The sequence below is a fragment of the Bidens hawaiensis genome, unplaced genomic scaffold (genome assembly GCF_021521415.1).
Source record: "Bidens hawaiensis isolate Kalapana, Puna unplaced genomic scaffold, B.hawaiensis_p1.1 tig00006109_1, whole genome shotgun sequence".
NCBI lineage: Eukaryota > Viridiplantae > Streptophyta > Magnoliopsida > Asterales > Asteraceae > Bidens > Bidens hawaiensis.
In genome coordinates, this window is record NW_027491407.1 from 1358685 (window position 1) to 1376769 (window position 18085).

The following is an 18085-nucleotide window of genomic DNA, read 5'->3' on the forward strand; positions in this document are numbered from 1 at the left end:
CAGTTATTAGTTAATCAACAAATTTAATTTAAATAGAATATTTATGATACCTATGTTTGGATAACCAATCATTGAAGTCCTATAGTAATTAGGAGGGTTGATTTTGATGATGCAGCCATATTGGATATTGAATCATTTTTTCTCTCCTAGCATCAAAATTAATTTTCTTCTCATACGATTTAGTTTTGTCACATAGGTGGAATTAAGTTTTCCTTTGTTACATCTAAAAGTAACTTCCTTCTAAAATGCATTTGTTTTAAGAGCATCTTTCTTATTTGAGTTCTTAATTCTACTAGATATATAGAAAAATTTTCAAGTCAAATGCAATTCTAAATTGTTTATGAAACGAAAAATAAAAATTACTTTAAGAAACTCCAAATAATCAAATAAAAACCAGTCCAAAAATTTGCATAGTTATTAAAAAATAAGACGACTATTTATTTCTCATTCTTAAGGGTTAAGAGTTCGTTCTTGACAGCATTTTGAGATCTTTTTGGTTTTGAAATTGACTGTTGTGGTTGGGAATCAACATCATACACGTGTTGGAGCTTCCTCTTTGCGGGTTTAGCATTCTTTTTTTTGTTGTCAACAGTTGATGCCTTTGATGTGTTTTTATCCAAAGGTGTGGCATCGTCATTCTCAACAATAGCACAATCCTGAGAAAGAAATTTACAGTTTTAGAAAAAAATTAATAAATTACATATATACTTATAGTTATTCTAACAAAATTAATGTATGCTGCATACCTTATCAGATAAGTTTACAGCAGGAAGTGTAACAACATCTTCATTAGCTGAGTCGAATCTGAACGTGGTTCTTATGAATTTTAAACTAAAATAATCATATTCTATATATTATTAAATATGGTATGTTGTAAATCTACGAAATCTACTATTATAAGAAATAAAAACCATTGTTGTGCCACATGGCACCTAATTGTCCTATTTTTTGTCAAGTGACATCATTATAGTTCAAGTTTGAAAGTTATAACTATCTAATTAAAACAATTAATAAATATTTTAAACATTCCATATCTATAATATATATAAATGAAAACTCTAAAATCCTACGTGTCGTGATGTGATCGCTCCCCCTTTTATGGAAGCCACCAGATTGCTTGATTTTTAAATGGATGTCTCTCATTGATTTAACACAAATTCATGGGTATGGGTCTTACCAAAACCAGATAGCTCTTAAACGAGTTATAACATCTCATTAAATTAAAAATTAATCTTACCAATTATTTGATATGAAAATCCTATAAAATAGGGATATACTAAAATTGAATATCCAATTTAAAAAGAAAAGGATATTATTTATAATTAATAAACAATTTTATAGTAAAAAACATAAGTGGCTCATGGGTCACCAAATCCAGATAGCTTTTAAACGGGTTATAACATATCATTTATTTATGAAACCCTTTTATCATCAAACCCTAAGTATATAATTAACTTTCTTACGATAAAGAAATTTAAAATCCAAAAAATAAATATTAAATAACGAAAAATGTTAAACAACCATTCTCTCAAGCCATCAGATTGCTTTATTTGTAAATGAAGGTTTCTCACGCATTTGACCTGAATTCACAGGTAAAGGTCTCACCAAACCCAGATAGCTCTTAAACGGGTTATAACACCTAATTATATTAAAAATTAATCTCATAAAATATTTGATATGAAAATCTTATAAAATAGGGATATACTAAAAATTAATATCCTATTTTATTTAAAAAAAAATATTATTTATAATTAAGAAACAATTTTATAATAAAGAAAATAAACGGGTAATGGGTATCACCAAACCTAGATAGCTTTTAAACCAGATTATAACATATCATTTATTTGTTAAACCATTTTATCATCAAACCTCAAGTATGTTAATTATTAACTTTCTTACAATAAATAAAATTAAAATCCAAAAATATATATAAATATTAAAAACGAATAATGTAAAACAACCCCCCATAATACGGGGGATAAAATCTAGTTTTAAATATGTATAAACCAAAAAACAATAATTTATCTATAAGAAAAGGGTTCAAAAAAAATAAAGAGTTTCCTAATAATTGTAAGAACCAATAGATTTTTGGCATTTGACATTAAAACCTATGGTAAAAGAATAATTCTAGGAAACTATGTCGGTTATAATGATGAAAGAGTAATTTTAGGAAACTATGTCGATTTTTGGTAATTTTAAATCTCAACCACTGATTAACATGATCCAATGGCTATGATTTATTTTTATTTTTTCTAGAAAACTACTTATTTTTAGGATAAACCTCCTCTTATCTATAATATACTAGGTTAGTTGCCCGTGTAGAACACGGGTTTAAGAAATTTTATTTTATAATTCTAAAAACATTTGAAATATTTGAAGAAACAATGTGGTATTAAATATTAAAGGTAGAAGCATATGTTTAATTTACTAACACATTAATCTTAAATATTATATGGTTGGACACAATATAAATGGTAACATAAATGATAGATTTATTCATGTAAAGTGAAAAAAGACACAAAAACTGATAAATTGTTGAAACTAAGGAAGAAAGTAAGTTACAATCTAATTTGACAAAGTGAAACATAAATTACAAATCTCGAAATATCTCTTTGTAAACAACATTAGATGTCTTATTTGTAAGTTTGCCATCTGCGTCGAATATTAATAATTTGACTCCGTCTCTACTCTTCACTCTTGATAGTGCCACATACAACTGTCCATGGCTGAAAACCGGATGCTTTAAATACAAACCAACTTTTGATAGTGACTGTCCTTGGCTTTTGTTAATCGTCATTGCAAAACATATTGAAATTGGAAATTGTCTTCTCTGAAACTTGAAAGGAATCTTGTTATCTGTAGGTATCATATTTACTCTGTGAATATATGTGCGAGTACCAATATTACCTCCAGATATTATTTCAGCTACTACGACATGTTTTTTAAGAGATATGACTCGCAGCCTAGTATCATTACACAAACCAATTTGATGGTCAATGTTTCGGAGTAACATAACAGGAACACCCACCTTTAAGACCAATCTATGATTTGGCAATCCGGAAATTTTAAGACCGTTTAACACGTCGGGCGAGTATAAATTTGCTTGCAACGGATCAACGAAGTCTTCTGTTGGACAGATACTATCTGAGCTAAGGTACTCCTTTTCATCTCTGGGAAAAAGTGAGATCAATCGATCATTAATGTCTTGGACATCTTCATTGGTAGGTGCAAGTATTGCTCTTTCACGAAAGAATTCAATATTTTTGATATTTTGTAGAATTGAAGGATAAACAAAATCAATTAAACTTTGAATCGGATCATACGAGTCATTGATCAAAAGATCATGAGGTATGTCTATTGTTGCTTCACCATCATTTGAACCACCGACATTTCCCTCGCCTATATCCAACAGCCATTTAGCAAACTGGTTTGTCTGCACAATATCAGATGCTTGAGCTCCGATGGTTAACCGCATGTTTTTTGTTAACCTAAGAAGTTTGCATTTACCCCAAATATAGGAAGAACATAAAGATGCATTCACAATCTGTTGTCTGCTTCCGTTTGTAACAACAGGAAGAACTTGCCTAAAATCACCACCAAAAACAATAACTTTACCTCCAAATGGGATTCCCGAATTGATAGAAGTATTAGGAGTTAATACGTCCGTCATTGTTCTATCAAGAGCTTCAAATGCATGTTTATGTATCATTGGGGCTTCATCCCATATAATCAATTTTGTTTCCTTTAGTAAATGCGCATCATCACTTCCTGGTTTTATGCTGCAAGTTGAGTCCTCGTTAAGATTTATAGGAATATGAAATCTGGAGTGTGCTGTTCTACCTCCTGATAACAGCAATGATGCAATACCACTTGAAGCAACATTCAATACAATTTGACCTTTAGATCGTATTGCCACAGATAAAGTCTTCCACAAAAATGTCTTTCCTGTTCCACCATAGCCGTAAAGAAAAAATACACCTCCTTTGTTAGCTTCAACTGCGTTCATGATTTCGTCAAACACTTTTCGTTGTTCATCTGTTAATGAACTTATAAGGCTGTGAGACTCATTTTGTAAAGTGATTGTGTCATAAGAGAGTTCGTCAACAATTAAACGATTGTTTAAAGAAGCTATAGAATCGTGATCAGGATACGGCATAGTTTGAAATCTACGTAGGCTTGAGTTATTTCGAAGTAGGTACTTCTCAATCTCACACAAAGTTAAGTTCTTAATTTGAGTTTCTGGAAGTGATAAATCTGCAAAATTGTATTAATAAAATATAAACAATATTATATGAAGTACGTATATGAACAAAACATAAAAACGAAAAACCAAATTCATTAAGGATGGTAAAAATTGAAAATTTATAATTAATCTTCATTTGAAAGTATAATATGGTTCATATATTTTAGTACTGACTAACGAATTGGAGTACCTGGAATATTCAATATTCTTTATTGTGTGTAAATAATGCCATCTGATAGATATTCCCATGTTTTTTCCCACACAAAATCAGGTCTAGAAAGAGAGCTGGACAATAACATTGATCCAAATAAAGCACGAAGATAATAACCAGAACCGGATGCACTCGCCTCCTTAATTGCTTCGATATATTCCATGTCATCATCGAGTAGTCCACGTGCATAGCAAGCATCTCTAAATGTAGGATATGTCGGTCCATCTACCGTTCGAATATCATCAAAAGATTTTGGTCCTTTGACTTTGTTAAGAAGAATTCTTAAGAAATACGCCTCACCGAGAGACGGAGAAACTTGATGAATTCTTCCAATTGAAAAACCCTTCTTTCGTCGTTTCCACTTTCGTTGTTCAAGTTTCCAAACAAACTTAGTAGGAAATTCAACATAAGTAAGGTTTCGTGCTTCGTCATTAATTTGGTTACACAACATCCAAGCTGAAAACATTGATGACGAAACTGATGGTTTGTTAAGGACATCATCAATATCATCATCGGGCCCGTACGTAACCTGTTGTTGACCAGGGAGATGAAAAGGAAGCCTAATTACTGAAGGCGAGTTGTAATGTACTTCAAATGCAAATATCCTCCATGCTGCTTCACACGCAGAAAGGTATCGACAATCATAATATTCTCTAATTTCATCTCTTGCTTTATCTTGATCATCTTGATTGTCAGCGTCTACAACAGCAACTGTAGCCCTGTCAGGACCTTTGTTAATGTATTTGAATAAATACTTTATGGATGCAGTCTGATTACACCACTCAACGTTAATATGTGCTTGATATCTTTTCAGAAGCGTTTTATTATATGGCACGACACTTCTGTTGTCTAAGTCCACAGCAGACTTTTTAACTGTGCATCCAGAATCTCTTCTTCTGTATATAGGATAACCATTTGAATCAATAGAATTGTGAGGTGTAAACTTTTTAGGGAACTTTTTAGAACACCTTCTATTAATCATGCATGAACAGTTCATGTTATCATAACCACAAGGACCATGCATCATGAATTCACTCACAAGGGAATATAATTCATGATCTTCCTTCTTGTCTGGATCTCGGCCGAAATAAACGGGTCAATATGATCAACGGTAGGAAGCTTGTGATCAGCATGCATGAATAAACATATATGGGCATGAGGCAACCCAAGCTTTTAAACTCTACGGTATAAACAACTACATAAAAAATGAATATTATTAATGTTCGATATAAATTGAAAGTTGCTAAAAAGAAGACTATGTTTAACAAATACTATTATATTAAGTAAATAATAAAGTAAATCACCTGCTTGAACCTTTCCCAGAACTTCGTCTTTTTTTAAGTCTTTGATTATTGCATCAAGCTTAACTTTAAATAATCTACACATGATGTCAGGCCTGTCTTCAGGATTAATGGTGGTACTATTCAGGAATCTTTTAACTTCAGGCCATTTAGGATTGCATGTTATAGTTATGAAAAAATCTGGATATCCATACCACCTACAAATAGCCATGGCATCTAGGTAGTTTTGCATCATGTACCGAGAACCTCCGGTAAAAGATGAAGGTAATATCACACGTTGACCAACGCGGGACATGTCTTGGTTTTTGGTGTTTTTTAAGTTATGAATATTCTCATATGACTCACATCTAAGAACCTTTTGTTTTTTACGTATGTAGTTGAGTCTTTCGGTTTCAATCATTGTGTATATATTAACTAACTGTTGTTGAAAAAGTCTTCTTCCATTCAGAGGCAATGAGAAAATATTTGGCCTATCTTGAATTCTGTACGCAAAAAATTCTCTCATGGTGCAGCTTGGCCGTTTACTTTTTTGTAAGCTTCTAAAATCTCTATGAGGGATGTCAACCCTGTAACAATCATCACCGTAAATATAGAAAAGTGGATATTGAAGAGGAACGTATGAAGGATGCAATTCACTTATATGCTTTAGACTTCCCGTTTTAGTTTCAACAATAATGTCTCGAGGCTCAATATTACCAATATCACCAACAATCAGCGCAGCAACTTCAGAAGAACTCGGCAAGTTGTATGTTCTTCCATCTTGTTGTCTTCTTCCAATAAGACGCAACTTAAGGTTAGCATGAGGATTTTCTTGAAAACGATCTCTTGCCATCCTATAAGATTTCACCAGCTCATTATGAGAATCTAACATACGCTGTAGATCCTTTATTATCTCAAGATCTAGCAAGTTGGAACCTCTTGTAGATTGTTTTTTGATTTACTGGTAGGAATAAGAATATTCGTTTGTCATTATTTAAAAAAATGACATAAGGTCAAATGTGTAAAAATAGTGAATTAATTGAGTTAATACATACTTAAATAAGCATTGTCTATTTGAGACTTCATTTTCCGTGTCATATATGTATAGTTGCGAAAACTTTGGTTTTGATCCATTCTCTGGCAAAAGACTTCCAATAGAATGATAATTCTGACCGCTAATCCTAAACACGAATGGAGCGTTACCTCTATTAATGGAGGAATCAACCTTTCCGCCCATTGATGTAAACGCGAACATAGAATTGTAGCGTCTAATGTTCTTTAAGAAAAACTTGCTTTTAGGACCAACATTGCTAAATAGATCTTTGTAAGCTGGCGGAGCATCTTTAAATTCAGGAAGCTCGACCTTACCGTAACCACAACATAGGAAATAAGTTGTTTTTCCTTCTTTTTTTTTTCCTATTCCACCCTCATTTTTCCACAATTTTGCATGGCATAATTCACATATAAGATTCTGATCACCATGATCCAAGTAATCTGTTAAATTAACTGGTGGTCAAAAAATGTATGTGCATTATTAATTGGAATTGTTGTATTATAAGTACCTATTGAGATTCCTTTGAATGGGTCTTTAACCAAAAATTCGACATCAACTTCTTCATCTGATGTCAAGTCAAGCATAGGTATAGGATTTGTAATCCGCGAGTTACTTATTAGTTTACGCTTTCCTGATGATAACTTTGTTAAAGAAGTAGATGCACAATTGCTGGATGCCATGATAGGTGAAGAAATATAAACTCGACGAGTATCACATAATGAGGTAGACCTGTTGTTTTTGGAAGTAGATGCCCCTGGGGAAAAATTAAGATTTAAAATATGGTAACATGAGCAAGTTGATAATAATTGATATTATCGTTTATGTTTGAATTATGAAAAATAACCAGTAAACGGGTATCTTACCACTATTGATATCACCTAATAAAGTTGGATTCTTTGTATTTTCATGAAAAGTTTGAAAACTGCTTTGATTTGTAATCATTGTATTTGGTGTCACATTTTCTTTGCTCTGTGTAATTGATGTAGAATTTATTGATGACGAAAAAGGTTTATTAGACTTTTGGGTGTTAGGAGCAATATTAGATCTCCTGCTATCTAGAAGTAGCTTTCTTGATTTCCTGGCCTCTGAAGCATTTAACTTACGAACGTCGGCTGAAGATATAGCGGTTCTTTGCATGTCCTCTACATAAAGAAAATAATTGTAGAAATGTTGTTCTACACGGACAAATTTAAATTTTCTGAATTACAAAAATGAACGTAATATAATACAAATTGAAAACTTACAATTTGAAGCATGACCGTTGACAGGCGCTTTAGAGGATGATGCACTTTCAGGGGTGTTGCTTTTAGACATTTCCTTGTATAATAGAGTGCAAATAGAAGTATAAGAAATAGATTTACAAAGTAAAAAACAACAATTTAATGTTATCTATTGATTTTATAATATCGATAAATTAAAATGTTTTTGTAATATGACTTCGTGTTTTAAAATTATATATACAATTTCATTGAGCATTTACAGTTGAAAACTTGAAATTCATGCAAATGACGTAAAGACAAGGAAAATAGTTTGTAGATATTACAAAGTACAAAAGTTTTATATCTAATACGAAACTATAATAATTATGTTATATATATATATATATATATATGTATATATATATATATATTAAAAATTAAACTTGTATTTGTGTTTTAAATATATTGTAGTTAAGGACAGATTGTATATTCTTTTAAAGGTAAAACGTGTATAAATGACTTGAAAAAAATCGATGCTAAAAACTAAACACATTCCCAGTTTAGACGGATTGAAACTTATAGCAGTGGGAGCAAGGAATTATTTACTTGAACAATATTGGATTTATTGATATGTAGATCTACTTTCCTGAATTTTACCGCCTCTGAAGCATTTGCAAAACGAACGTTGTTTACATAAGCTGTAAAAAATAAAAAAAATAAAATAAACATATTATTAGATGATGAGTTAAGTTTAACATAAGTAACAAATAAATTTATTTACCATTAGAAATGTCAGATAAAGTAGTTCTTTGCATGTCCCCTACAAAAGAAAAGAAAAAAAAAGATAAAAAGTTGTTGTAAGGGTTATATAATACAAAATGGAAATCTTACCATTTGAAGAATCGCCGGTGTGTGACGCTTTAGAGGAAGATGAAATTTGAGGGGTTTTCCTTTTAGCCATGTCCTTGTATATCTATAAGGTGCAAATATAATTAAAGTCAACAGTATGCAGTCAAAGACTTTATATTTAGAGGTGATGGGATTCCACCGTTTGTATTACACGATTGAGCTTAATTAGAATACAAAACCTTAAAAGTTATAAAATCGAAAAAGGATTTATTAGTACTATATTTTTAACAGTTTAGATGGTATTGGTTAATAAATGCCACTAAAAAAGGTATTTATTTAATTCTTATTATTGTTAATTAATCTTTGTTTTGTTATAGCATATGCATGCAATCATACGGAAGCATAAAATCAATAAAAAAGCCTTTTTTATATAGGTAACATATGGGTATTTTAGTGACATGAAGACTTAAATATTTCCTCTTCTAATTTAGGTCTAGAGTGTTATTTGTGCAAAAACACTACGCACACGAGATATGTAGGAATGCGTGTTTGTTTTATAACTTTTATTTTTAGATATCAGATATATGATCAAAGAAAAGAAATAGAATATTATTATTAACATGTATCAATAAGAAAAAATATAATAAAATTCTAATTTGTCTTGTAACATATTATATTTGTTATGTGAAATTGCATATATTTATAGGATTATTCGTCCGAATAGACTCACATCATTAACCACTTACAACGATGAAAAGTTATCACAACTCTAAATGCCTAACAAATAATTATATGCATATATACGACAACTGAATATAGTTGTTTTTGAAGCATAACGTAGTGTTATAATGGTCTATGGTGTGCCCTTGATTGGTGTAAAAGCCAAGAAAATAAGGGCAACCAAGATTACAACCGGAATCAAGAGGAGCAGTTGCGGTGGCAATACCAACGGTAGAACAACCAACATGAATGCCTAACTTATTTAATGTATAAAGTATTTATTATGAAATATAACATTTTACTAAATAAAAATAAAAGAGTAATGAATTAGTTACTTGAATGACGAACTTTGGTGTAGTACTATGATAAAATATCACACCCGGTAGAGAAGAGCTTTGTGGAACACTTGTGTAGAGAAAAGCTTTGTGGAACACTTTGTTTATTAAAGAATATAAAGCAAGGGCAAACAGTTTACATATATATGCTATTTAAAGTTGAAATTAGTTAGGTAAACTTTTCCATATAGGCTTACGTTAGGTAACAAAATTATTTAATATGACAAACATATTCTTTTATGTTAACAAAAATAGATTAAATTTAAAAGTTAAAAATCAATCTATGCCCATGATTTACGTTAGTAAATTTTGTCCTTAATTAAAACAATTATAAATTGGGGTAAATATATATTTATATAAGTCAAAAGTTAACATAGATAATGGATTGAGCATAAACCAGTCAACCTAAAAAAGTATATATTTAAAATAAATTTACCTAATTAAAGAATTATTGAATGGGCGTATATTATCAAATTTTTTGGCTCCATGTTTCTGTGTATTAGAGACATTGTTAAAAAAAGGTGTTGTATTTCGTAAGTAATAAGATATAATAAACTATATAAATTAAAGGGAGAGAACAATTGAATTACCATGGCAGTTAGATCGACTTCGATGGTGATGAGGGTGGATTGTTATTAAAGAATATATAGCAAATGCAAACAGAATAATTTGATATATATGGCAAACATATTATTTTTATGTTAACAAAAATAGAAGAAATATAAAAGTTAATAACCAATCTGGGGCCTTGATTTTCGTTAGTTATTATTTTCCGTAATTAAAAGTATTAGAAATGTGTTAAATACAAAGCATAGTCAAACAGAATATTTTCATATATATGCCAAACAGTTTACATATATATGTTATTTAAAGTTGAAATTAGTTAGTTAAACGTTTTCATATAGGCTTACGTAAGGTATCAAAATTATTCTGTCACATGATTTTATTTAGTTATTCCTTTTATGTTAACAAAAATAAATTAAATTTAAAAGTTATAAATTAATTAGTGCCCATGATTTACGTTAGTAAATTTTGACCTTAATTAAAGCAATTATAAATTGGGGTAAATATATATTTATATAAGTCAAAAGTTAACATAGATAATGGATTGAGCATAAATCAGTCAACCTAAAAAATTATATATTTAATATAAATTTACCTAATTAAAGAATTATTGAATGAGCGTATATTAGTCCGAATTTTAAGCTGCATAAGTATTCAATTTTCGTCATGATTAATATAAATTTAATGTATTTACGAAAAAAAATGTGTATTATAATTTATTTGAATTTTTATTTTTTTTATAAATTTTTCGTATCTCATGTTACAAAAAAAGATTCTCTTTTTAAAAGTCCAGACTTAACATAGTAATTTGATTGAGCATAAATCAATCAAGTTAACAAATTGTATATATAAAATAAATTTAACGAACAACGAATGTATTCAAGTTGATGACAGAGTAATATAACTTGATCTAACTTAATTATATAAATAACTAACGAACACCTAAGATGACGCTTATTAATCAATTAATGCCTAAGCACATAGTGAAGTCGATTTAGTGTTTATATAAATAATTAACGAACACCAAATCGAATGAGAAAGCAACTATAACATACCGGCGGTCCGAACATGCTGCTGCAACACCGGAGAATATTATTATTAACATGTATCAATTAGAAAAAATATAATAAAATTCTAATTTGTCTTGTAACATATTAAATTTGTTATGTGAAATTGCATAATTATAGGATTATTCGTCCGAATAGACTCACGTCATTAACCACTTACAATGATGAAAAGTTATCACAACTCTAAATGCCTAACAAATAATTATATGCATATATACGACAACTGAATATAGTTGTTTTTGAAGCATAACGTAGTGTTATAATGGTCTATGGTGTGCCCTTGTTTGGTGTAAAAGCCAAGAAAATAAGAGCAACCAAGATTACAACCGGAATCAAGAGGAGCAGTTGCGGTGGCAATACCAACGGTAGAACAACCAACATGAATGCCTAACTTATTTAATGTATAAAGTATTTATTATGAAATATAACATTTTACTAAATAAAAATAAAAGAGTAATGAATTAGTTACTTGAATGACGAACTTTGGTGTAGTACTATGATAAAATATCACACCCGGTAGAGAAGAGCTTTGTGGAACACTCTGTGTAGAGAAAAGCTTTGTGGAACACTTTGTTTATTAAAGAATATAAAGCAAGGGCAAACAGTTTACATATATATGCTATTTAAAGTTGAAATTAGTTAGGTAAACTTTTCCATATAGGCTTACGTTAGGTAACAAAATTATTTAATATGACAAACATATTCTTTTATGTTAACAAAAATAGATTAAATTTAAAAGTTAAAAATCAATCTATGCCCATGATTTACGTTAGTAAATTTTGTCCTTAATTAAAACAATTATAAATTGGGGTAAATATATATTTATATAAGTCAAAAGTTAACATAGATAATGGATTGAGCATAAACCAGTCAACCTAAAAAAGTATATAATTAAAATAAATTTACCTAATTAAAGAATTATTGAATGGGCGTATATTATCAAATTTTTTGGCTCCATGTTTCTGTGTATTAGAGACATTGTTAAAAAAAGGTGTTGTATTTCGTAAGTAATAAGATATAACAAACTATATAAATTAAAGGGAGAGAACAATTGAATTACCATGGCAGTTAGATCGACTTCGATGGTGATGAGGGTGGATTGTTATTAAAGAATATATAGCAAATGCAAACAGAATAATTTGATATATATGGCAAACATATTATTTTTATGTTAACAAAAATAGAAGAAATATAAAAGTTAATAACCAATCTGGGGCCTTGATTTTCGTTAGTTATTATTTTCCGTAATTAAAAGTATTAGAAATGTGTTAAATACAAAGCATAGTCAAACAGAATATTTTCATATATATGCCAAACAGTTTACATATATATGTTATTTAAAGTTGAAATTAGTTAGTTAAACGTTTTCATATATGCTTACGTAAGGTATCAAAATTATTCTGTCACATGATTTTATTTAGTTATTCCTTTTATGTTAACAAAAATACATTAAATTTAAAAGTTATAAATTAATCAGTGCCCATGATTTACGTTAGTAAATTTTGACCTTAATTAAAGCAATTATAAATTGGGGTAAATATATATTTATATAAGTCAAAAGTTAACATAGATAATGGATTGAGCATAAATCAGTCAACCTAAAAAATTATATATTTAATATAAATTTACCTAATTAAAGAATTATTGAATGAGCGTATATTAGTCCGAATTTTAAGCTGCATAAGTATTCAATTTTCGTCATGATTAATATAAATTTAATGTATTTACGAAAAAAATGTGTATTATAATTTATTTGAATGTCTATTTTTTTTTATAAATTTTTCGTATCTCATGTTACAAAAAACGATTCTCTTTTTAAAAGTCCAGACTTAACATAGTAATTTGATTGAGCATAAATCAATCAAGTTAACAAATTGTATATATAAAATAAATTTAACGAACAACGAATGTATTCAAGTTGATGACAGAGTAATATAACTTGATCTAACTTAATTATATAAATAACTAACGAACACCGAAGATGACGCTTATTAATCAATTAATGCCTAAGTACATAATGAAATCGATTTAGTGTTTGTATAAATAATTAACGAACACCAAATCAAATGAGAAAGCAACTATAACATACCGGCGGTCCGAACATGCTGCTGTAACACCGGAGAAGTGGAATCGATTAATGCCTAAATACATAATGAAATCAGTTTAGTGTTTATATAAAATAAATTTAACGAACAGCGAATGTAATCGAGTTGATGACAGAGTAATATAACTTGATCTAACTTAATTATATGAATAACTAACAAACACCGAAGATGACGCTTATTAATCAATTAATGCCTAAGTACATAATGAAGTCGATTTAGTGTTTGTATAAATAATTAACGAACACCAAATCAAATGAGAAAGCAACTATAACATACCGGCGGTCCGAACATGCTGCTGTAACACCGGAGAAGTGGAATCGACTAATGCCTAAATACATAATGAAATCAGTTTAGTGTTTATATAAAATAAATTTAACGAACAGCGAATGTAATCGAGTTGATGACAGAGTAATATAACTTGATCTAACTTAATTATATAAATAACTAACAAACACCGAAGATGACGCTTATTAATCAATTAATAATAACTAACAAACACCGAAGATGACGCTTATTAATCAATTAATGCCTAAGTACATAATGAAGTCGATTTAGTGTTTGTATAAATAATTAATGAACACCAAATCAAATGAGAAAGCAACTATAACATACCGGCGGTCCGAACATGCTGCTGCAACACCGGAGAAGTGGAATCGATTAATGCCTAAATACATAATGAAATCAGTTTAGTGTTTAAATAAAATAAATTTAACGAACAGCGAATGTAATCGAGTTGATGACAGAGTAATATAACTTGATCTAACTTAATTATATAAATAACTAACGAACACCGAAGATGACGCTTATTAATAAATTAATGCCTAAGTACATAATGAAGTCGATTTAGTGTTTATATAAATAATTAACGAACACCAAGTCAAATGAGAAAGCAACTATAACATACCAGCTGTCCGAACATGCTGCTGCAACACCGGAGAAGTGGAATCGATGAATGCCTAAATACATAATCAAATCGATTTAGGGTTTATATTAATAGTTAACGAAGACCGAATCAAATGAGAAAGCAACAACTATAACATACCGGCGGTCTGAACATGCTGCTGCAACACCGGAGAAGTGGAATCGATTAATGCCTAAATACATAATCAAATCGATTTAGGGTTTATATTAATAGTTATAGAACAACGAATCAAATCAGAAAGCAAAAACTATAGCATACCGGCGGTCCGAACATGCTGCTGCAACACCGGAGAAGTGGAATCGATTAATGCCTAAATACATAATGAAATCAGTTTAGTGTTTATAAAAAATAAATTTAACGAACAGCGAATGTAATCGAGTTGATGACAGAGTAATATAACTTGATCTAACTTAATTATATAAATAACTAACGAACACCGAAGATGACGCTTATTAATCAATTAATGCCTAAGTACATAATGAAGTCGATTTAGTGTTTCTATAAATAATTAACGTACACCAAATCAAATGAGAAAGCAACTATAACATACCGGCGCTCCGAACATCCTGCTGCAACACCGGAGAAGTGGAATTGATTAATGCCTAAATACATAATGAAATCAATTTAGTGTTTATATAAATAATTAACGAAGACCGAATCAAATGAGAAAGCAACAACTATAACATACCGGCGGTCTGAACGTGCTGCTGCAACACCGGAGAAGTGGAATCGATTAATGCCTAAATACATAATCAAATCGATTTAGGGTTTATATTAATAGTTAAAGAACAACGAATCAAATCATAAAGCAAAAACTATAGCATACTGGCGGTCCGAACATGCTGCTGCAACACCGGAGAAGTGGAATCGATTAATGCCTAAATACATAATCAAATCGATTTAAGGTTTATATTAATAGTTAAAGAACAACGAATCAAATCAGAAAGCAAAAACTATAGCATACAGGCGGTGGCGGTGACTGGTGCGGTGGCGGTGGCGGTGGCGGGTGCTGCAACACCGGAGAAGTGGAATCCGGTGAGAAAACGGGGTTGATTAATGCCTAAATACATAATGAAATCAATTTAGTGTTTATATAAATAATTAACGAAGACCGAATAAAATGATAAAGCAACAACTATAACATACCGGCGGTCTGAACGTGCTGCTGCAACACCGGAGAAGTGGAATCGATTAATGCCTAAATACATAAATAAATCGATTTAGGGTTTATATTAATAGTTAAAGAACAATTAATCAAATCAGAAAGAAAAAACCATAGCATACTGGCGGTCCGAACATGCTGCTGCAACACCGGAGAAGTGGAATCGATTAATGCCTAAATACATAATCAAATCGATTTAAGGTTTAAATTAATAGTTAAAGAACAACGAATCAAATCAGAAAGCAAAAACTATAGCATACCGGCGGTGGCGGTGGCTGGTGCGGTGGCGGTGGCGGTGGCGGGTGCTGCAACACCGGAGAAGTGGAATCCGGTGAGAAAACGGGGTTGGCGATGGCGGTGGCGGGTGTGGGTGCGGCTGCAACACAGGAGAGGAGACGAACGGAGATGAAGGCATTCTACAGCCTGATTACACCAGTGAGGAGGACATGAAGGATGAATTAGGGTTTGTTTGAAAGATCTGGTGGTAACAATTAGAATCGGGCCGGGTTAATGGTTTCTAAATGGATTGTGGACATAGGCGGGAATGGATGAGTGAGGGTGGGCTAAATGAATGACACGTGGCTAGAGGAAAGCTTTATTTATTTAATTGTATAGATATAGACACACACATCTAGTCGTATATTCTTACTCCATTAACTTTGTAAATATTGCAAATTTAACCAATATTTTCATAAGCAATCAGTCATCAACATATAGACTTACCGGTTCAAAAGTCGAACGGGTGTATACAAAATCGGATAAAACATGAATAATTCCAAAAATTAAGCATACAAAAGTATAAATTTAAAATAGAACATTATATTATTTTTGTGTGTATTGAAAATGCTCATAAAGTATTAAGCCGCAAATAGATGAAACATAGAAAGATTAAAGACTAAAAGTGCTAAATTGACACGAGAAGTAAGAACCTATATTTTCATTAAACATAAACTGTAATTACATTCTTTATAAGTCAGCTAATTAAAAATCAATATGATACACTTCGGTCATATCAGGGTAATACAACCCAAAGTTCTGCTCTACTCCTGTTGACTTTTGGTTCTCATTAAAAATAGCAAAGATATAAGTTTCCACTTTGTTTCCAGGTTTCTTCGGTGTACCCGAACTCAATACATGCCTCACAAGGTTTTGATTATACGATTGAGCCAAAGTTCTAACCGCAATCTCCCCATTCCCGGCACACGGCACCCACTCTCGCAAATTATTACCTCCACCGAACCCCCATTCACCTTCTCTAGCGCTGCATAAACCCCATCAACCATCGCGTCAAAAAGATTCGCATACTCTAAATTTCCATCTCTCACAACAACTTCGGTTGAGTTTATCAATGCATACTGTAACGGTATATACTAGGGTCACTAGCGTACGCAAAATAAGGGTACGCTGTGACCATAATAGGGTACCCGTTACCAGCCAAGAAACTAGCGACTTCTTGCATCACTGGTTTCGCATCTCATGAAAAGTCTCCTTGCGAAGGAGGGTATGAACTTCCTAGCAAGTCCCGATGGTTGTAGTCACCGGGATTTTAAACCCGGTGGCCTTTACGGCCTCGTCAAGATTCTTCAGAGCCAAAAGCATTACATTTAGGTCACCGGGGTTTACTTCATTACCGATGGATATGGCACGGATATAGACGCTTGGTGCATAAGGGATAACATTGGTTTGCACCCAGTTTTTAGCGAAGTTTATATCGTTCGGGCGTTGAGTGTTCCGATTATCACGTTTTCCCCCGAGTTTTGTAGCGCGCCAAGAACATCATGATTCGGCTCAAAGAGACGAATTAGTCCTATGTTTCGTGACTTCACGAGTGAGATGACGTGAGGTGGAGGTGGGAGGTTGTTTCCGATTAATCCATAGTTCAATCCAATGCCACCAGCATCTGAGAATTAAAAGAAAAGACAATCAAACAAGTTGACTAATAAAAATTGAAAAGCATGCATAGTATTATTAGAAGATCAAATTTAAGATTATATTATGTACCAGCAAGAAAACTTCGATGAATTAGAAGAAGACACAAGATGGTGACTGAGGAAAGACTAACTAAAGCCATGGTTTTACTTGGAGAGAATACTGTTATGTTATCGATATATATAGATGATCATATGCATGAGATGGATTTATAAGGGTCTCATCTGGGGTGTTGTTATCGCATCCTAATGGGTTAGGCTAATCCATTTTTCATCCATTCTGTTATCCACATTAGCATTAGATTTTCATTAAATTGTCCAAATCCATCTTTCAAACATGGAAACGGTAATCTTTCCACATCTTTCCATTTTAAATAGTTAAAATTGTAAACAAATTAAACTAAACTAACAATAGTATTTTTTGAAAAATAAAAAATCATTGTAAA

At 31.2% G+C, this 18085-nt stretch overlaps 1 protein-coding gene and 1 pseudogene across 1 annotated transcript; both read right to left on the minus strand.

Moving 5' to 3' along the window:
- Positions 1-437: 437 nt before the first annotated feature.
- LOC143631602 (uncharacterized) lies at positions 438-5478 on the minus strand. The gene is made up of 4 exons (XM_077100314.1): positions 4473-5478; positions 2595-4254; positions 747-804; positions 438-656 (listed from the first exon to the last, which is right to left on the minus strand). Exons 1-4 carry the CDS (start codon positions 5476-5478, stop codon positions 438-440), a joined length of 2943 nt encoding a protein of 980 aa, XP_076956429.1.
- An 11214-nt stretch (positions 5479-16692) lies between these two features.
- Positions 16693-17782, minus strand: LOC143631579 (putative glucan endo-1,3-beta-glucosidase GVI; annotated as a pseudogene).
- Positions 17783-18085: the final 303 nt, after the last annotated feature.